Source organism: Aythya fuligula, chromosome 1 (assembly GCF_009819795.1).
Source record: "Aythya fuligula isolate bAytFul2 chromosome 1, bAytFul2.pri, whole genome shotgun sequence".
Lineage (NCBI taxonomy): Eukaryota > Metazoa > Chordata > Aves > Anseriformes > Anatidae > Aythya > Aythya fuligula.
The window spans coordinates 375,872-398,477 of record NC_045559.1 but is presented as its reverse complement, the minus strand read 5'-3'; the positions used below and the strand labels follow the sequence as shown (position 1 = coordinate 398,477).

Genomic DNA, 22,606 nt, shown 5'->3' with positions numbered 1-22,606 from the left:
GGCAGGACTTATGACAGACAGCAATCCCGAGAGGTTGTATAATTCTCATACCAGGCTACAGCAACCAGCCGCATCTTGGCTTCTTCCCATCTCTTTCAAAATGACCTTCCCAGTAGAAGAAATAAGAAGGAACAGAAAGAATTTCCTGACCCTGGTTCAAAGGAAAAGATTGTCCAGTAAACTGAATTCCTTCCTGGTCCTGAAGAAACTGGAAACACTCGGGATTAAACTCATTCACAGAAAAAAACGCTATAAAGGGAAATGCAGGATCAAGGGGTTTATGATAAGTTTTGTTACTAATGACAATTTAAAAAAAAAAAAAAAAAAAAAAAGACAACAAAAAACTCAGCTTAAGAATGCTCTTAAGACAGTATCTCCTCCACCCAATATGCAACCACTGGAGTCTGCTCCAAACAACCATCCTAAGAGCTCCAGCAGCGTCACAGGTGTTGATGTCTGGTAGTCTTCAAATGCAACTCTGAGACTAAGCCCTGATGCCAGATGCAGCTCACCTGCATTTCTACACGTACACTACCTGCTTCATTCAGGGATTGTGCTGGGGTTGCTGTTTGCAGCATCAGCTCTGTGCCCTCCTGGAGGGCTCCCTGCCCTGCATCCCGGGGCACTGGTGCAGTGCACAGAAATACCTCCTCTGGCAAGCATGTGTATTCTTTCAGATTACATTGAAGAAGCCCAAGTGTGCACAGCCTGATCTGTGGCAAACAATTAAACTTTGAGTGAGAAAATTTTAGGCCAGACCAATTTTTCTAGTCATAGTTTAGGATTACTAAAAATAGAGTTTATAATGCCAACTGGTGGCAGCTTTAATAATCGTAGAGGGATTACTTGTTCTGCGTGTCCCCAGGGAATCTCCATTTCTTCTTTGCACTTAAGTAAATTTTGACACTTCTTCCTATCGCACAGTCCTCGTTAGATACCTCCCCATCTTTTTCTTAATTCTTGATCAATATTAGACCATAAACAACATTTCAAAGATTTTATAAGAATCCAATAAGCTGCCTTCCCCTCCTCCCACTGTCTTAACATACCTCACTGCTTTGTGGAATCTGCGGCACTTGCTCAGAGCCCAAATGTGCAAACCTGCCACCAGTGCTGAGGGGTGCCCAGGTGGATGCAAGTATCCCACAGCCTGCTGATCACCTGCAGCTGTCAGGAAAGCAGGATCCTTAGAGCTAAAACCCCCACACTCCTACCCCAGCTTTTTGGTTTTCTTCTAGGTTATGCTGCAGTAGTGGGCATAATTCAAAGCCACCACAAGACTGCAGCCAGCTCTGAATGGAAGAGGCTGCTGACTAAAAAGTGCTTTCCACCCTGGAGCCTAGGGCTGCCCAAGTACTGACGATCCAGGTGGGATGTTTCAGGCACCTGGGCCCAGGCCAATGCTGTTCTACCAAAAGCTGCTCCAGGAGCACAACAGCTAGCCCAGCACAACCACATAGCTGCAGGTACACAACGTTGTAAGAGTGAGCACCAAAGAGCTCAATGCTGTGACTTCCCACTGCAACCCAGCTCATCATTCCTCTCTTCAATAAAGGGGAGGGTGAAGTTCCAGGATAATCTTGGAACAAGTGGAACAGTTACAACTTGGGTCGCAGTGTATGCAACGCCTCCAAAGAAACACTGGAGATGAAGTACAGTCATCTTCATGTCTTACGTTTAAGAAGTGAATAAACATGCAGAAGAGAGGAAAGCGGTGTATGGTTCACAGCTGAAGCTAAAAATATACGTTTAGTATTTCTAAACGTTGGAAGGTTGTTTTTCCTGGAAAAAGCAAAACAGTGTATATAAATTCTATGTTCTCTTTATCTTAAATCACTTAACCCAAAGCGATGCAAGGTTCGTCAGGATACCACCCAAGACTGTAATCACAAAGATCTATTTATTTGTAACAGAAACCAAACTCATTTAAGAGAAGACCTAAAGGATTGATCAGGGGCATAAACAAAACTTAATTGCGGGAACAGATTTAAAGAATGAGGCACATTAATGGCAAAACAATGTTTATTTAAGCAGATACAAAACAGGTATATAAAACTGTAAGTGGAATTTCAAAAAGGCAGAACTTCCACGTAACTTCTGGAAAATAAAATTTAAACAAATAAACTGAGGAGTAACATTTATAAACCAATAGAATCAATACTTTCCTACACTGGACATAACACCCTGTCGTACGACAACTGGCACAAAGAGGACAGCACGGATGAGAAAGAGGTCAGATATTTATACAGAAAATGAGAGCAGATGGAGTGACACCAGGCAGGATATGACCGAGCCTGCTGACCTTGTGGTTGCAGTGGGAAGCCCCCCTCCCACAGGCCCACCAGCAGCCCCCTGCCCAGCACGACCCCAGCCCTCGTGCTGCTGGGCCAGTGGACGGACTGACCGCCTCATGGTTGTACCGGGCTGGATGGCACATCAGCTGGCTGCTCTGCCCACCCTCCGGTCTCACAGTTTGAGCAGACTGGCCTCGAGACCTCCGCATGCAGGACAAATTTCATCAAAAAGGTTTGAGTAGTTTGAGATTTAGTTTGAAACAAACAGAAGAGAAATAACAGCTGCCTATGCCCAATTGCCTCAGGAGAACAATCTCAAAACAGGGACCATATATTCTCCTGCATCAGGGCACGAGCCAGGTAATGAACGTGGGCTTACCTTGACCTTTTCAGGAGACCCTCACGTTAACTGATTACAGACAAATTAACACCCAGCAATAAGACCTTGCTCAGGCCTAGGAGAGAAATTACACAAGCCTATGGTAGGAAAGCACTAGTTCTATGTCCCACTGGCCTGAAAGGCAACAGGCTTATACCCTGTCACCCAGTCACCACAGGTTTGGCCATGCAGTTCTACATATACACAACAAAATCCCCATTTCTTAAAAAAAAAAGGTTTCTGAAGGTCCCTAAGACATCTGGGTTTTATTCAGTTCATTTCTTTTGACTTTCGTAAGCAATCTTTATTTTCTTTTTTCTTCCATGACTCATTTTTCAAAGTTTCTAGCAAGAGAAAATAATTTATCTTGGTCTCAAGAAGCTCTCATTATTCCTAAAAAATCTTTTCATTTCCAAATACAGACCACTAGACAACCAGTACAGAAGCAGTGCCCAAGCTCCCACAGCACGTAACCTTGGCCTCCCAATTAGAATGTCCTGTACAGGGCTGTAAAACAAGGCATCGCCAAGTCACACCAGAGCATGTTCAAGGCTGCCGTGCTCATTGCAGAGGGCCTCTGATAAAGCCATGGCAAAGGAGATGCACTGGAACATGATGTGGGATGGGGACTGCTTTGCACTGTGTCTGCCATCGCTCCCCTCCAGCACACAGAGGAACTTCCAAGGAACTTAGGGCTGCCAAGAACCCAGACAGCACTCATCCATTCCCACAGTCCTCATCAAACTCAGGATGTTGGGGTCAAAGACAGTTCTCAGTGCATTTCAGTCCTCAGGACTGCAAAGAGTGCCTCAGATGGAAAGCAAGAATGGTTAGTGTCCGAGGGCTACAAGGGAACTGAGAGAACCAAGCCCTGCAGCCTCAGGGGGCAACAGGCCCACAAGGACAACAAGAAGGGAGTTCGCTGCCCACCAGCACCTGAGGACAGAGCGGCTCAGGCCAAGGAGACCAAAGAGACGAGGAGCACAAGGAAACGGCCTGCAGCAGGAGGTGGGACACGGCTCTCCAGCACCACTGAAGGCCTCGCACACAACCCTTGATCACAGCCACATCCACCTACTTGGCTGATCACTAGAACAAGGCTAGCAGGTAGTACCCGTGGCTAAGTTCTTTCATTTGTTAAGAAATGAAAAGTCAGTCTCCTTTTTCTAAACAAGGACGCGGTCGCAGCACCTTTGATGTCTCACAGCCAGATCACACAGTCTGCTGTGTCTAAGGCACACCAACAGATGAGACAAAGTACGGAGCGTGGAAGGTTCTAGAGCAGCCTCCCAAACAGACCAGCAGGAGGGAAGCTTCAGCAGATTTACAGGTGGAGCACAACCATTTTACAGGCAGTTGTATGGCAAAGCCACAAAGAGCCGGGGACCCGACTCACTGACCACGAGACTCCATCTCCATCTCTGTTTTTCCAACGCTGGGAACAAGAATAACTCAGGAGGCAGTAGTTTGTCACCCCACTGCTCTAGATCACCATGGTCACAGATGGTTTGGGGGGAAACTGTAAAGATTTGGCTTAATTTTCCAAGTTATTAATGATTCGGTCTCTAACCACCTGCACCTAAATGCCAGAACAGCTGCCTTCCTGCAGGACAACACAGGTCCCATAGCCCTGAGTGAACTGTACGTGAGCAGTCTCTCCCAAACATTTCTGGGTGGATAAAGAAAGGCCAGAGGAAACTAGCTGGCTGATCATCAAACAAAGCCCACAGAGCCTTCCTCTAATAAAAAACACCTTCATTGTGCAAAAACAACTTTATTCACAACTGAAATAATCCTCTCTATCTAAGCAACCTCCAGCACAACTAAGAACTGCTATGATAAAAATTCAACACAAGCATAACCCACAGCCAGCAGAAATTCAGACTGCCATTTATTTCACACAGGGTTAGCTTAGATACTGCAGTAGAGAATGTCAATAAGGAACCACACTACATGGGAAGACTTACTGTTGAATACATATGGTGACAGTTGCTCAAGCCTAATCACAAAGTGTAAAGAAATGAGACTCCCAAACCAGCATATTCACAATGTTCCTAATTTTCCCGTAGTTCCCAGGTTAGTGATTGAATCCCCTCCTTGTACCTTGCCCACGAGCCACTTCTGCCTTTGACCTTGTGATTTCAAGGCTGGTGACTACTGGTTCTCTCTTTGCTTGGGGCTCTCACATCTCATTTCATTTCTCATTATCAGTAACAAGCAGATCAAGGACAGACTCTCCTCTACTTGCATTCTTTTGCTATCTTACAAATGAAGTATCTGTATTGATTATTGTCTTTTGTCATCCAATAGCTACTGGGATGGTTATTCTGTACGGTCAAGATATGCACCCCAACTTTCACCGTGCTCTTGAAACCAAACCAACTCCTACTGAAAGCTCCCGAGGAAATCCACCACACAGCACAGGATCCAGTCATCAAATCTAGCACGAGACCAATGCTTAACATCAATGCCAAGCAGAAATTCACAGGAGTCAATTTGCTTTTAACAAGGGACACAACTTCTGAACACAGCTTTGGTGAATGTTTGAGGATCCTTAGCCTTTTTCCAGGACAGGACACCAACAATCAGCATTTCCTTTGTAACACAGTCGTGCTTCAAACAGAACCATACACAAAGCCTCCTGTGGCTCACGCAAGACAGAGGAACTCACGTTACTCCACCTCAAACTCTTTTCTGCAGTTCTCAAGATAAAGAGAAGTCAGATGTTTTGCCATTCTCCTCCTCTCTGATACTAATTCCTTGCAGCCCTACCATATGAAACCATTGAATTTCATTAGATCTAGCTGATGGCTATCAAACCCCCTCACTAGCACTGGCTAAGAGACACTGGTCTTACCACGGCTTCCACGCCTGTGACCTCCTGTCCCAAGGGGCCTCTGCCTGTCCAGCACTGCCCTCCCTGCAGAGCTCCCATCCCACAGCAGAACCACGCCATGGGACAGTCCCTCGCTCAGACCTGTGCCTTCAGATATGTTCCTCCCTCACATCGTACTCTCACAGAGCTCCCCAACCCCACATCTCCCCAGACACAGCCTCTCTCTCATTAGGCAACTGCCTCTAGCAGTTCTTTGATAACATTCCCCAAACCTGCTCCTACCCTTCCCCAAAAACTCTTCTGCTCATATGCACCACACTTCAACATTCCCTCCAGGGCCCCCCAGCATCCAGATTGCTGGGTGGCTCTGTTAGTCCCTACATGCTGGCGCATCCTTTTCAGGAGCCCAATCTGACCTCCCCCATGCTGACACAACAGCTGCCCTGCTCTTCATAGAATGGCTTGGGTTGGAAGAGACCTCAAAGCCCATCTAATTCCACCCCTCCTGCCATGGGCAGGGACACCTCCCACCAGACCAGATTGCCCAAAGCCCCTTCCAGCCTGGCCTTGAACACTTCTGGGGATGGGACATCCACAGCTTCTCTGGGCAACCTGTTCCAATGCCTCACCAGCCTCAGAGTGAAGTATTTCTCCATCATATCTAACCTAAATCTCTCCTCTTTTAGTTTAAAGCCATGACTCCTTGTCCTATCAATACACTCCCCAATAAAGAGTCCCTCTCCAGATTTCTTGTAGTTCCCTTTTCATGGCAAGGCACCATCTCAAACCACTCTCTCCCAATACCTCTCATGGCTGCTGCCTGTTTGTGGACACGCTGACACCCTTGTTAGCTCACAGCCAACCTCCAGCACCACCTCAGGGACCTCCACGTGCCCCAGCTCCTTTATCCCACAGACTGGGTGCCAGAGCATTCCTCCCACCAACTGAAGATCACCTCGTTTCTAACAGCACACACAGCACACCAAACATGACAAAGCACCAGTTGCAGCATCTCTGCTCCTGCTGTTGGTTTCCATTGTACCCATCACTCTACCTGCCTGCAAAGACAGGACACCCAGTCCAATGACTGTCAGTATTCCTATCCTTGTAAAAATAAATCAGCATCACAAAAGCAGTAAATAATTAAGTACTGCCCATCTACACTGTTTTAAGATCTTTTATAAATGAGTCACTAAAGTGATTCTCAATTCTTATTAAGCCTTCTCAGCCACAAATTAGGAAAGCCAGCTGAGAGTGCCTCCAGCTCCGAGGATGTATTCCCCATTGAAGTCCTCTTTTCCCTGCCACAATACGTCCCACAACTTGCTTTCTCTCTGGAGACCATATGAAAAAGACATTCAAACAATTACAGGTGAACACATGAATTAAAGATTCTGGTGCAATTGCTAAGGATTGGCATCAGGACCACCTACTTAATACAAATATGTACATAATGCAAATACAAATGTCTGAAGAGATGAATAATTGTGTGATAGAAAGCACTGGATAAGCAGGTGAAGACAAGAAGACAGGAAAGGTGCTTGTGACCCAGAAGCCCTGTCCATCTGGTAATCCCTTCCAGCCTTTTGGCAACCTTTATCCCATGGCCACAAGACAAGCAGCTCCACACATCAAACGACCGTTGACTCCAACTGCACAAAGCCCTGCCATCTGGCACATCAGCCTGATCACAGATGCTTCATGTCTACACCTCTTCCTCTGCTGAGAAGAAAAGAACACACAGGTGGGGGCAAGAGGCAAGTCTGCTTGGACTGTCACCTCCCTGGCTGAGGTTTTCAGCATCCTCGGCACAGGACGTACATGTACATGCAGTCTAACATGCTTCTGAAGGTCTAACACGCTTCTGAACTAGCGATTCAGAGCATGGAACAGCAAGCCCTGTCTCCCAAGCTCAGATTCGTGTTACAGCTAATGCAACTAGTCAGATTAGTGACTGCTCCAGCCCGTATTGTAAGAGGCATCAGCAAAAAAGTGGAGGCAAGGAGATGAAAAGAAAAGAAGATCCTTAAACTTTCAGTGAAAAGCTGTGGAATTAGCCTGCTTGCAGAGAAAGTCTTTTCTTATTCCTGTCTGCTGGAAGCTGACTTTTGACCTACTGCGGGGGTTTACATGCCTTTCAAGAAGTCTTCCCAACATAATGGGCAATCCCATTATCCCTCTAAACCTCTAATCTCCCCAACAGTTCTGCATCACTGTGGCTCCATGGTGCAGGTGGTTGTGAGTTTTGCTCAGAGAGCATTTCCTCGCCAGCTTCCTCCCCTCTGCTCCTGCTGCCCATACCCACAACCGGTGCGCAGTAACTGGTGGGCTGCGCGCCCCTGCCAGCACCCCGCAGCCCTCCCCACGGTGGGACCAACTCCAGGGCCGTGTAGGGTGGACTCGAGGCGTAAAGCCAACATCAGGCAGGGCTGGAAAGGGCTCCGAGATGCACCAACCTCTCCTCGATGCCCCAGCGCCCCGTGCCGCAGGGCTGGAGCCCAGACCCGCACCCACCGAAGGGGCAGCGCCCCAGGGCCCCGCGCCCGCACGGAGCCCCCCACGGCCCCACCGGCGGCCGGGGCTCTGCTGGGGGTCCCCACCCGGGGCGGCCCGGGGGCCCCAACCCCTGCGGCTCCCCGCGGGGGCTCCACGGGGCCAGAGCCCGCGGGGCCCCCCCCAGCCCCGCTCCGCTCCGCTGCTGCCGGCCCCGCCCCGCCCCGTCCCGTCGCGGCCCCGGCCCCGCCCGGCCCCGCCGCACTCACCCTTGACGGCTTCGCCCCGGTTGAGCTGGATCTCGCCCTCGCCCTGCGGCGCGTAGCTCTTCACCACGATGAACTTGCGGCCGGGCACGGCGCTGTACAGCTTCCGCTTGGGCCCGCGCAGCGGGGCGGGCGCGGCGTGCGGCGCGGGCTCGGGGCCGGGGCCGGGCCCGGGGGGCCCCGCCGGGCCGCCGGGGCTGTAAACGAAGACGTAGGTTACGGTGCTGATGCCCGGCAGCTCGTGGCTCGGCCCGCCGCGGCCCGCGGGCTGCGCCATGGCGGGGACGGCGCGGCCGCGGGGCTCGGGGCTCGGCGCGGCCCCGGGGCCGGGGGGCTCAGCGCAGCCCCGGCCGCCGCGGCGCCGCCCGGGCGCGGGCACCGGCTGCGGCTGGGGGGCCGCCGCCCGCCGCCGGCTCCATGGCGCGGCGCCGCCCGCCCCGCGCGGCGCTCCGCTCCCTCCGGCGCCGCGCCGCCGCCGCGCGCACCATGGCCCGGGGCAGGTGCCGCCGCCGGCGGCTCCTCCCCCTGCGGGCGGGGACGGGGCCGGCGCCGGCCCGGCCGCCTCCCGCCCCCCGCCCCCGGCCGCCGCCCCCGCCGCGCCGCGGCTCCGCCGACCCCGGCCGCCGCCGCCGCCGCTGCCTCCCTCCCTCCCTCCCTCCCTCCTCCGCCGCCGCCGCCGCGCTCCGCGCCGCCCCCTGGCGGCCGCCGCCGCCCCGGGCCGGAGGGGGCGCGGGGGGCGTAGCGGGGACGGGGGCAGCCGGCGGGGGTCCGGGGGGGGCAGTGCCGGGGGGCGCTGGGGGCGGCCCCGCTCCCGGTCCGGCGGCTGGAGCGGGGGTCCCGGGGGTCGCAGCGCTCCCTGCACGGGGCGGCCCCCGCGGCCCCCGAGCTGCCCCCTCCGATCTGAGCCGGGCCGGCGGCGGAGCTCGGGGCTGGCCCCTGCTCGGGGGATCCCCCGGCTGCCCCTCGCCCGCAGCCCCCGCCCCGTGCCCGCAGCCTGTGCCCCACGCTCGCAGCCCCGGTGTGAGCGTGCAGCCCCATGCCCCATGTTTTACTCCGTGCTCCATGTCTGCAGCTTCGTGCCAAATGCCTGCAGCCCCTGTGCGATGCTTGCGGACCCTGCTCGTTAGCACACATCCTCCCCAGCTCCCCGCATCTCCCAGGGCTTAGGGCCACCTTCCATAACCCAGATGGGGCTGCCCCAAGCCGTCCCTGCTGCGCCTCCGAGGCTGCAGAGCGCAGCCCTGCTCCCTGCCGGGGCTGTCGATTGGGAAGCGGCACGGCCCCACCGCGGGGTCTCCACCTGCGGACCTCCTCCGGCCCGGTGCTGCATGGAGACGGGGAGGGGAACGGCCGCTGCAGTGGCAAGAGCTGTCCCACGGCTTTTGATGAGCAAGAGGGGCACGGCTTCCCCTCCTGCTCATCAGCACACTGCCCAAGCCCTCTCATCAAACTTGCTGTCCCCAGGCGCAAAGCTTCAGTAGAAGGCACTGTCACACCGGGGATGTGTGCTGGGTCACCTGCCAGCCTCAGCCCAGAAGTACTGCTTCAGTACTGCGCTGCATTATAGTCCCTCGAGGGAGAAAACACTTTAATAAGAAATAAATAGCTACCCTTTCCTTATAATACTTCTAAATGTCACTCCAGTATCATGATTTAGTCAATGCAGAGATATTAAAGACCAGCTCAGATCTCTAAAAGGCTCCTTCGTGTTTTTAGAAACAGTCACGAGAAGCATGCAGAAAATGTAGGTATTGCAGGCAGCTCCCAGAAATACTTGCTCAATGCAAAGAGGCTGTTGGATACTGCAGCTCTGCACCGTGCTGCATGCTCACACTGACCCAGTGGTGCCCAGCGCACAGCACAAGACACTCACGTGGGGGGCTTTGCACGCAGGTGTGTGTGTGCAAGCGCCCAGGCTGCTGGTGCGGCCAGCAGAGCCCCGAGTGCAGTGGGATTGCTGCAGCGCTCCCGTGCTGCGGCTGCGTATCCCTCCAGCTGCACTGACTGCAGCGGTGCTCACGCAGACCCTCACATTCACGAGGCAGTCTGCAAGCAGGATCCCACTCCTGCCATGTCACTTCCCCAAACTACTCCCTGCAGCCAGCCCACCTCTCAGCTCAGCACCAGCGCTGTTATTCTTTGCAAATACCACCCCTGGACTAAGAGCCAGTCCTTGCACAAATGCCATGAAGATCAAAATGACAGCCTAAATTCTCCATGACTCCTCTTTAGCACTTGCATTGAGGAAGCATTAATTATGTGGCTTGCAATCCAGTTCATATCTGCCATATTGATTTTGTAGCACATTCATTTTTAAATCGTTAAGAAGTTATTAAGTCAAAATGTCTCAGAAGCCTACATGTATTATATCGAAGGTACATTTATAACAAGTTTTGTAATAATTTCAAAGAATACTACCATTTTTGTTTGGTCTGGTTTTTGGCAGGCTCAATTTCAATTAAGGAATATTAATTAGTTTAATCCTTTTTCATGTTAATGCTTACTTGATAGAGATCTGTGTCAGTCATGCAGCTGCTCCAGGTTCAGACTTTACTCTAGGAACATTTCTATATATATATTCCCAACTGGAAAATGTGAGAAAAAACACACAGAATCGTTTTATGTTTTCTATCAGTCCTGTGTGGAGAATCTCTTGGCATGTTTCCACATGAATTGACAATGTGTTTCTTCACCTACTTTATCACCCTATGCCATAAGGCACCTCGAGGCCTGAAGGAGCAGGTTTCTTGCTTTGCTTTGCCTAGCTAAACTGTAGCTAATCGCTGCTGGATCCATAGCTTAATTCTGAACTGGAGCCAGGACGCCTTGTATATTATGAATAAAACAAACACTACCACGACAGCGTTTATTAAGAAGCTAAGGAGCTTCTTAATGTCTCCAGTGTATAATCGTGATTTCACCGAGCGCAGTGCCCACATCCTCCTCCTCTCCGAGACACAAAGGACATCGCAGCCAAAACGCCTGAGCGCCAGAGCAGACTGCTCCCCACGGGGCTGCCAAGTGGGGGCAGCTCAAATTAAATGTAGTCACTGACAGAGAGGCTGCTCTTGCTTTTTCCATATAGATATCCTGCCCTTGGTGATTACAGGGCTTTTCCCTATGTTGGCAGTTTATCTGAAATTCGTCCATATGAACTGCAAATCAGATTTCACAGCACTGACCAGAGAACAATGTTGGGTAAATAAGTTAGAGATGTAGGCATCTTACAGCTGAAGCACATTGACTGTCAGCTTCTGGTTGGAGTGAGCTTCAATAGCAGATGGAGGACTCCTCCTCCTACTGTCATATGCTGTCCCTGTAACCAGCAACCTATTCTGGAAGCTGCTGAACTGAAACTGGATTTCCTCTGCATGTTTCACCAAGAGCCTCAAGGAGGCTGAGCGCTCTGCACGTGACGTTCCTCCTGGAACACGTACACATGTGTACACCTGCTCACAGACAAGGTGCTCGGCTTTGATTTTCCTGCAAATAAAAGGGTGCTCAAGAAACACTGCTATAAGCCTACGCATCAGCAAGAAAACCTGATGACACACACCTTTGTATCAAATGAATGAGGTCTCACACTTGCTCTATCTGTTGAAAATAGATATCTGAGATGGATTTGATGTGTGACTCCTTGTCTAACACCTCTTACAGATATTTTAGCCATAAAGTGTTCAGACTCAATTGTGTCTGGATAAAGTGATGAAGACCTAAGCATCCGACAGGGTGCCTCCATCAGAAGCCAGTGTTGGGTCTCGGTATGGAAGTTCTTCCTCATGAGAGAGAATAATCTCCTTAAGAAGACACAGGCATTTCTGAGGGAAGACACGGATTTCCCTTCCGTAGGCTGGTGGCACATTCCAACCACCACCAGTGAATTAAATTAACAGACCATAATACTCACCACAATTACTTCAAACACATCAAGCAGTCCCAAATACCATGGACAGCTGCTTCACTCTGCATGCACTCTCAAGGGGCCGATCATCAGAGAATCACTTTTTTGTCTGGTGAGTTCTGGCTGAAGGATTCTCATTTTAGGTTTAAACGGCACTCCTTCTCTGGAGACTTCCTGCCCCCATCCTGGTAGAGCACGTGAGATGGGAGGCGGAAGCACGCCGGTTTTTGGAGAGCACAGCCAGCGGTTTACACACGCTGCAGCTTTTGCTGTCACAGCATGAGCTGTGACGGCAGGACGGGGGATGTGGCAGACCCAAGCCAAGGCAGCTATGCCAGAGCTGTGGGAATAACTTAAGGTTTGTCTTGCCACATTTCTGTATATCTCTGGGAGGCAGTGAAAATACTAAGGTGCCTTGCACATTATCAAGAAAGTATCTATTACAGATCCTGAATTTCTTCCCTGTTGAGAGCAAATGTCAGATTTTGTTTTGTTGCTTTAGGATACAGAAAGGTTTTTTGCATGGGGGAGCTTCCTAAGTCTTTTAAAACATACTATAAATGAACCCTGCAGGAACAAAATGTATTTGGCAGCTTCATCTGTTAGCCCTTCCTAGTAACTGTGTGACTGTTTCTTGTTTGTTTGTTTGTTTAATGAGTTGCCTCTGGCATTGGAGTTCTTTTACTTCGAGCATGACAGAAAGGCTTTGTAAACTACTCCCCTTGCTCTGAATCATAGAATCACTGAATCATTTAGGTTGGAAAAGATCCTTAACATCATGAAGTCCAATCATCCACCTAACACTAACAAGTCCACCGACAAACCATGTCCTTAAGTGCCACATCCACACGTCTCCTCAGTACCACCACTTAGGAGACTCCATCACTTCTCTGGGCAGCCTGTTACAATGCTTAACCACCCTTTCCATGAAGAAATTCTACCCAGTATCCAATCTAAACCTCTCTGGTGCAACTTGAGACTGTTTCGTCCCATCCTACCACTTATTACCTGAAAAAAAGAGACCAACACCCTGCCTGCTGCAACCTTTCAGGTAGTTGTACAGAGCCATGAGGTTTCTCCTCAGCCACCTTTACTCTAGACTCAACAGCCGCAGTTCCATCAGCCACTCCTCATGCGTCTTCTTTTCCAGTTCCTTCGTCACTCTTATTGCTCTTCTTTGAGCATGTTCCAGAAAATGAGTAACTTTCTTGCAGTGAGGGGCCCAAAACTGAACACAGTACTTGAGATACAGTCTTGCCTGTGCTGAGCACAGAGGGACAATCACTTCCCTCCCTAGTCCTGCTGGCAACACCACCTTTGATACAGGCCAGGATGGCATTGGCCTTTTTGGCCACCTGGGCACATGGCTGTCTCCCCTTCAGCCAGCTGTCGACCAGCACCTCCAGGTTCCTTTCTGCCAGGTAGCTTTCAAGCCACTCGTCCTCAAGCCTATGATACTCTGAGAACATTTGTGTGTTCTCACACATACAGCTCAGCACTGACTAGGTACCTGCAGACAATTTCTTTGTACAAACCTTTTTGGAGCCATCTATGGCCAAAGCTGTGATGGGAAGGATCATACAAGCACATGCCGTGCCACAGGTCCTTCAGCACTGTTTAGTAACGTGTCCAGTGACCTCATTTGTGAGTTGTACTTTATGACTTATGGGTAGAAGAAAGATTTTGCCATCACACAAGCAGTATCATAAACTCCACCAAGTCCTTATAACCTGGTACTTTCAGAAAGCATCTCAGTGACAACCAAACACTCTGTCTCGATTATGGCACTTGCTGTGTGTCACAGAAGCATAGAATCGTAGAATATCTCAAGTTGGAAGGGACCCACAAGGATCATCGAGTCCAACTCCTAGCAACACACAGGTCTACCCAAAAATTCAGACCATGTGACTAAGTGCACAGTCCAAATGCTTCCTAAACTCCAACAGGCTTGGTGCTGTGAATACTTCCCTGGAGAGCCTGTTCCAGTGTGCAACAACCCTCTCAGTGAAGAACCTCTTCCTGATATCCAGCCTAAACCTCCCCTGTCGCAGCGTGACACAATTCCCTTGGGTCCTGTCACTGGTGACTGAAGAGAACAGATCAGCGCCTGCCCCTCCCCTCCCCCTGGTGAGGAAGCTGTAGGCCGCAGTAAGGTCTCCCCTCAGCCTCCTCAAGGAGAAACGCTTTTGCTCTTCTGTCCTTTGGAAGAAATGCTTTTGCTGTTCTGGAGTTTCAAATTGTTACTCTAAGTGTGGCTGACAGATACAGAAATAAACTGGTTCTGATGGAAAGGATTTCACACACACAGAATCACACAGAGAATGGTTGAAGTTGGAAGGGATCTCTGGAGATCCTCTGGTCCAACCCCACTGCCAAGCAGGGTCACCTCGCATATGTTGCACAGGATCTCATCCAGGTGGGTTTTGAATATCTCCAAAGAAGGAGACTCTGGGCAACCTGTTCCAGTGCTCTGTCACCCTTACAGTAAAGAATGTTTTCTCATACTCAGCCAGAACTTCCCGTGTTTCAGTTTGTGCCTGCTGCCTTTTGTCCTGTCACCGGGTACCACTAAAAAGAGTCCAGCCCTATCCTTTTGTCACCCTCCCTTCAGATATTTGTACACATTGATAATATTCCCTCTCAGTTTTCTCTTCTCCACGCTAAACAGACCCAGCTCTCTCAGCCTCTCCTCATATGAGAGGTGCTCCAGTCCCCTCATCATCTTCACAGCCCTCTGCTGGACTTGCTCCAGGAACTCCATGTCCCTCTTGTACTGGGGAGCCCAGAACTGGACACAGTACTCCAGGTGAGGCCTCGCTAGGGCTGAGAAGAGGGGCAGGATCACCTCCCTCCACCTGCTGGCAACACTCTTCCTAATACACCCCAGGATACCACTGGCCTTCTTGGCCACAAGGACACAGTGCTGGCTCATGGTAAACCTGCTGCCCACCAGGACTCCCAGGTCCTTCTCCACAGGGCTGCTTTCCAGCAGGTCAGCTCGAAACCTACACTGGTGCATGGGGTTATTCCTCCCTAGGTGCAGGACCCTGCAGTTGCCTTTGTTGAATTTCATCTCCAGCAAAAAAATATCAGGTTCATTGCTTCTAAAACCTGGATCTGGATCTCCTAAGCCAGAGCACCCTGGAGAGTGGGGCACACATGGAGTGTCAGCGAGTGCAGGTTTTGCTCCACCACCGTTTCTAGATGTGCCAAGAACAGCTGCCAGCATTCAAATCAGTACTCAGGATCCCCAGCAGCATCCCAGAGCCACGTACTGCTTCCTGCTGGCTGGGCGGGTGGTACATGTGCCACCAGCCGAGGATAAGGGCAGGGAATCGATCCAAGCAGTCCAAGCTAGCCAGGGTGCATTAGCAGAAAAATGCACAAGGAAACAGAATTTGCTATCTTGGTCTCCCTTTATTCCATTCAGTACCTATTGTCTCCCAGGGAGTCTCTGAGAAAGAAGCTAACTTCAGACAATGATGATGCCTACTAGATTTTGTGTATCAAAAAATGCAATCACCAAGGAGGTCACCAAGTTGTTCTTGCCTGCTCTGTCTTTTGCAGCAAACAAACAACTCTTTGGATGGGATATTGATTTTGGTCACAACAGATTCTGGAAATGGTTCGAACTCCCAGGACCATTATATAAGTCCTAACAATTTTTCCTTATCATAAGCAGAAATCAAGGATCTTTAGCTTTACAAATATGACTTTGCTGCTTCAGAACTGCCTGAGGAAATGCAGAGCCAGGGACCCATGCTGCCCCAGCACCACACCTGGGGAGAACCAGGAAATTAAGCAATTTCTGGAAATGCCACAATGAGTGGATGTCCACCCACACCATCTAACAAAAACTTCTGATTGGACAGCTGAACCTGGACACACTCTCCATTTAAGGGAGGGATATGTTTTACTCTAAGCTGCAGAGAGTAAATCTATATCCTACTTCAGATGCTGAACTTTGAACTTCTCTCCTGAAGTGGTACTTTCAAAGAAACAATGGTGATTCAGAGCTTTCCTAGAAGAACGGACAGTGTAAAAAAGGTCAGCTCTTACAGCTAAGACCAACTAACAGGAGCATCCACTCAATAGGATACAGGAGAGCCAACTTTGTAGTCCAGTTTGGTGAGTCCAGTTTGTAAAGGCTTCAGGAGACGTGAACTCATATTGTTCACCTCCTGGTGAAGTCTCAGCTGATGTCTGCAGCACCGTGTGGGGAGGTGGACCCAGTGAGGACCAAGCTGGCCCCACTTTACCAGCCCATTGAGGGTGCCTGAACCCACAGGTATAACTCCCACCCACTCACACCCTCTCTGGTTTCAATGGGTATTTAATTAATCTTTAAAAAGATGAAGAGCTTGGGCAGGAGAAAACCACATGGCACTGTTCCTATCTGTCCTACCTGGCAGATTGGTAGACTCACTGGGGAAAAGAAAGAGAAGTGCTCAAAGCCATGTGAGACAGTGAGCATATGAGTTCTGTGCTACCGTATCACATGCATGTGTTCACACCAAGGGAACACAGGAGGGTACCAGCTTTTCTCCCTATTCTGGTGTATGCTAAGACACTTTCATAGAATCATAGAATATCCCAAGTTGGAAGGGACCCATAAGGATCATTGAGAGCAACTCACTTTCAGGGCTTGTCTGTCATAGAAAGAGTTGGAAATGTTTTGAGGGACTCTTTTTTCCTAGGTCTCCTGCAGTACCCAGAGTTGTAAGACAATTAAAGAATCAAAGACTTCCCCAGAAAACAGGATCTCAAAGTCTGGGAATAAGACCATCTTAGAGAAAAGCATTATATATGGTGATAAGATTCATATGTCAATCACTGAATTGTAGACTGAGGTTGGAACGGACCTCTGAGGGTCAACTTGTCCAACCCCCCTACTCACGCAGTAGTAGCTCAGGGACACCTAGAGAAAGTTTCCCAGGACTGTGTCTAAGCAGCTTTTGAAGATCTCCAAGGAGGGAGACTCCACAACCTCCCTGGGCAACCTGTGCCAGTGCTCCAACACCCAACACAGTTATGAAGTGTTTCCTCATGTTCAGAGGGAGCCTCCTGTGCTCCAGTTTGTGCCCACTGCCTCTTGTCCCAGCACTGTGAACCACTGGCAAGATCCTGGCTCCATCCTCTCTGTATCTCCCTTCAGGTATTTATTATCTCCCTTCAGGCATTTACGTACATGGATGAGATACCCCTCAGCCTCCTCTTCTCCAGGCTGAACAGTCTCAGCTCTCTCAGCCTCTCCTCATAGGAGGGGTGCTCCAGTCCCTACATCATCATCGTGGTACTGCGATGGACTCTCTCCAGCATGTCCACATCTCTCATACCAAGGAGCCCAGCACTGGACACCATACTCCAGGGGTGGCCACACCAATGCTGAAAAGAGGGGAAGGATCACCTGCCTCCACCTGCCAGCTCATGGTCAACCTGGTGTCCACCAGGACCCCGGGTCCTTTTCTTATAAGTTGCTTTCCATCTGGGTGGCCCCCAGCATATATTTGTGGTCAAGGAAAATTTCCCTTGGCTGTCAGTTAGCTATTTTGGGAGCAATCGTGAAGTCATTAATGGATGAAATCTTCAGAGACACTCTGCCTAGGGTATTACCTGGGTTATCCCTGAAATACTGAAAGACGCATATTCTGTTCAGGAGGCAGTTTCTACTCAGAGAGCTTTGTGCCTCACCACAGAGGCTTCCTCCAACCACAGAAGTGGAGCAGAACCACACCTTCTCTCCCCCCACACACCCCCTGAGCCAGGTAACAAGGCAGACTTCTGGCCGATATTCCATGGCTGACTGCTAATGCTCTCACACAAAATGTTTTTATTCCTTTCAGTTCCTAGAGCACTGCTCATTTAGCTTGCAGTTCAATCTGCTGAGAAACTTCTGGTCTTAGATCATCTCTGCACAACTAAATGAGAATAACATAATCACCTGCTAACCAGAGCCAATTAGTGGTGGATTCACACTGTTTGGGAAAAGGCAGGCAATGGGAGAACAGGAGTCACTTGCCTTTCCTGCTTCTCCTCGGGCAGCTGTGAGACCAGTGCTCTGCTAATTAGCACCGAGGCCTGAGCAACATTTTAACGCTGAGGAGCCTTTGGGTCAGATCCTGACATCTTCCAGGAGCAGTGGGAGTTCAGTAGGTGGTTCCTTCTGCAGCAGTGGATTTAGGACTGTGCACAGTGCTGCACTGTATGAGGGAAACACAGTGCAGGACAATGTGGTGCAAGAGTCAGCCAACAACCAAACAAGAAAATCCTCAGAAGATGAGCATTTGGCCAAGAAGCACTGGAAACCATGATCTACAAAATGCTTCAGAAACCTGGGCTGAGACTCTACTGCCAAGGGCACATGGCAAATGGCTGCAGGAGCTTGCCAAAGTGACAGCTGAGAGAGGTCCTGCAGGCACCCTCCTTGCTGGGCAGTGACCTACGCTTTACTGCAATTATTAGTCTGGATGTAGAACTACATCCCTTGAAGTAGAAACACCTCTGCCTGGCTGTAGTCACAGCCTTACAGACATGCCTGGAGAAGATGGAGAGGAACTAGAAACCCTAGAGAGACAATTAATTAAAAGGTTTCATCTCCCCTCATATAATCAAAGATACTGATTCACTCTTTAAAATACTCTGTGTGCATCCCAGCCAGTAAAACATCCACAGTGGTAGTGGGATTTGTACCTCTCCACCCTGACAGCCCAGGGTGTTTTATATTACTGGGTTGCTCCATCAGATCTTAAAAAGCCCCGTTGAAAAGACAAGATATAGCTTTATCAGTTTGCAAAGAGGATATAACGGTATTTCTGAAAACTATGCCTTTAATCTTGCCTATCCTGCAAGATCACAGTCCTCAGGAATTTGGACAACTTGTCTGATAAGTCGAGCAAATGCAGGAACAGACAACTGCAGTGAATTAGCATGCACCTCGCTCTGTCAGATACTCTTTACAAAGGTGAGAGAAAGCCTAGTTTTGCTAAAGATTCATGACAAGTTTACAGTAGACAATAACTGAAGAGAGATGCAAAAGGATTATCAAACCCCACACCCCACTGGAGTCTGGAGGCAAAGATTCAGGTGAATCCTCACAATCTGCTGATGTTCAAGACAAATACTTCGAAAATTTTACTTTAGTAAGAAAAGAAAAATATGAATCATTTCAGCAGTATCTTCTGGTCAGTGCCACCCAGGAGTGAAAGGAGATGATTGATCAGGACATGATCGACTCAGAGGATGGTGAGGCACTGGAACAGGTTGCCCAGAGAGATTGTGGATGCCCCATCCCTGGAGGTGTTCAAGGCCAGGCTGGATGGGGCTTTGAGCAACCTGATCTAGTGGGTGGCATCCCACTAGATGATCCTTGAGATCCCTTCCAACCCAGGTCATTCTACGATTTGATGATTTGTCCCTACCTACTTTAGATGCTATGAACTTTTCAACCCCAAAGATTTGCAGCTCCTAGGAATGGGGGAACCCATACCATGCTGAAGGCAGGAGGTACATTTCCTTCATAAAGAAGGAAATCATTTGTACAGCCTATGACTCAGAAAGCTTTAACACTTTGGTTGTAAAGTCCTTACGTGTGTTCCAGTGAAAACCCAGTGCCCTAAGCATGACCCTCAGCATCCACCATGTGCAAATGATTCTTAGCTATGAATTCTGTTCTTCATAAACAGATGTTCTCGTCACCACCTCCCTGTACCTGGACAGACAATGAGAAGACTTCAAAGGTCTAGAAGGACATTTCCTAGAAAGCCCTTCCCTGGCTGCCAAGGCAGCTCTACAGAGCACCATGACACCGTGACTGGCATAATCTGGCTATCCCAGTGCAACTGGTAAAGAAGTGCTGACTCTGCAACTTACAGCTTGACACCTGCCTTTACTAAAATTACCTTAGGAAGTCTATTTAGATGGTACAGGCATCCAGAACAAGGAGAATGAGCTGAGACTTTGACAACATCCAACCAGTATGTTTTCTATGATCTGCCTGAGGACCAGGCAACAGGGGCACCATCACCCATACCTGGATGAACCAAAACACTGGGGAACTGGGAGAAGTGCAAGCTAAGACCTGCTGACATCCTGGGTGAGAAAGACCAACAGTCTTCCAAAACTGAGATGGCTGAGCTTGCTTTCTCCTGGACCACCAGAACAACGCTCATACTCATCCCGGAGACTTCCACTCAGGTCCAGAAGTTACTGGAACTGCTTGGAACTATTAAAGTATTAAAATAAGGCCAAAGAAAGGGAACTTACACAGAAGCATACCCCGTACCGCTAAACTGTAGTTCAGAATACCACCAGAGGGAAGAGATGCAGCTGTCACTTGGTGCAGTGCGAGGCCAGGGACACAGCAGCTGCACCATCTCCTGACTTAAACCTCACAGGAAGCCTTTGGTGTGAGAGGACATGGGAACACATTTCAGCTGCAAAGCAGGCAGCATCTTTGCACAAAATTCCCATTCTCTTGGCAGAAAAGTGCATAGTCTCCTCTCTTGGCTGGTCTGCACCACTTGTTTTAGTGACATGAAAACCAAGCTCTTGGAGCTTCAGCCCGAGACAGCCTCCAGAGGAACTCCAGCATGGCATGGATGCAGCCATCTCCCTGTGGTTTGTATATCACTCGGATCTAGATTTTGTTAGCAATTGATGTTTCACTAAAACTGTCATTGCCCAAAGCAATGACATTGTCCAAAGATAACCCAAAGGAAAGAGATTTGGTGGTCAAAGGACCACCAAGTTGGAAATATTTATGTTTTTTTCTTCCATAATACTGTAAAACACTCAGTCCTGAAGCATTTCTTTACTTGAAGTTATGGTGCCATGAATGTTTCTCCATGGCATGCTGCACCTCCCATGAGGAGGGATGGATCTGCTAGAGACACAGCCCAAAACAGCGGTGTTGGGGCCACTGAGACCATGAGACCATGTCTGCAGCTGCTGGGAGCTATCAGCATACATCTCTGGAATCCACCCTCAGTAAGTTTGCAGATGACACCAAGCTATGCGCATGTGTCGATCTGCTCGAGGGTAGGAAGGCTCTGCAGGAGGATCTGGATAGGCTGCACAGATGGGCTGAGGTCAACTGCATGAAGTTCAACAAGGCCAAGTGCCGGGTCCTGCACCTGGGGCGCAATAACCCCAAGCAGAGCTACAGGCTGGGAGATGAGTGGTTGGAAAGCTGCCTGGCGGAGAAGGACCTGGGAGTATTGGTTGATAGTCAGATGAATATGAGCCAGCAGTGTGCTCAGGTGGCCAAGAAGGCCAACAGCATCCTGGCTTGTATCAGAAACAGTGTGACCAGCAGGGCTAGGGAGGTGATCGTCCCCCTGTACTCAGCTCTGGTGAGACCACACCTCGAGTACTGTGTTCAGTTTTGGGCCCCTTGCTACAAGAAGGACATCGAGGTGCTTGAGCGGGTGCAGAGAAGGGCGACGAAGCTGGTGAGGGGCCTGGAGAACAAGTCCTACGAGGAGCGGCTGAGGGAGCTGGGCTTGTTCAGCCTGGAGAAGAGGAGGCTCAGGGGCGACCTTATCGCTCTCTATGGGTACCTCAAAGGAGGCTGTAGCGAGGTGGGGGTTGGTCTGTTCTCCCACGTGCCTGGTGACAGGACGAGGGGGAATGGGCTTAAGTTGCGCCAGGGGAGTTTTAGGTTAGATGTTAGGAAGAACTTCTTTACTGAAAGGGTTGTGAGGCACTGGAACAGGCTGCCCAGGGAAGTGGTGGAGTCATCGTCCCTGGAAGTCTTTAAAAGACTTTTAGACGTAGAGCTTAGGGATATGGTTTAGTGGGGACTGTTAGCGTTAGGTAGAGGTTGGACTCGATGATCTTGAGGTCTCTTCCAACCTAGAAATTCTGTGATTCTGTGATTCTGTAACAATAAAAGGGTTGTAGAAACAACTGCTGCCTTGCTTGTTATATTCAAATCTTTCTTTTCCTCTTCCTCTTCCTCTTCCTCTTCCTCTTCCTTTTCCTTTTCCTTTTCCTTTTCCTTTCCTAAGAGAAGTTAGAGGACATGTACTCCTCAGCTGGACATGCATCCAGCTCACTGTGTGTTTCAGCCCCAAAGCAGGTTTTCAGGCATTTTGCTGTATTCTAAGTTACAAATAGATCTGTTTTCAGACACCCTCAGGTCAGAGAGTCAGTCTGTCACTACTTGTACACCTTGCTCTGTCCCTGGTCACTGCCTCTGCCTGAGACATGCAGCAAGAGGGTGAAGCTTGCAGTGAACATCCCAGCCCCTTGAGTCAGAAGTTCTTCATACCCAGCAGTGAAATCAGCCTCTCTTCTTGGTTCTCAAACATACAAGCACAGAGATGCTGTTGTATGTAATATTTGGGACTGGTGTGTCTAAGCACTAAAGAAGGAAGCCACGCTCCTGGGTCTGCTGTTCAGGTAAACCTCTCATTTTATTGCAGCGGCTGCAAGGCA

At 49.8% G+C, this 22,606-nt stretch overlaps 1 protein-coding gene across 1 annotated transcript in view; it reads right to left on the bottom strand.

The window, feature by feature from the left end:
- The window catches only part of SHANK3 (SH3 and multiple ankyrin repeat domains 3), a 346,038-nt gene that overhangs the window by 180,731 nt on the left and 142,701 nt on the right, over positions 1-22,606 (bottom strand). Inside the window, exons 11-13 of the mRNA XM_032196507.1 lie at positions 13,485-13,618; positions 11,497-11,692; positions 8,272-8,465 (exon numbers count right to left, since the gene is read on the bottom strand). Of these exons, the coding sequence (XP_032052398.1) occupies positions 8,272-8,465; positions 11,497-11,692; positions 13,485-13,618 (524 nt within the window). The remainder of the gene's footprint in view (positions 1-8,271; positions 8,466-11,496; positions 11,693-13,484; positions 13,619-22,606) is intronic.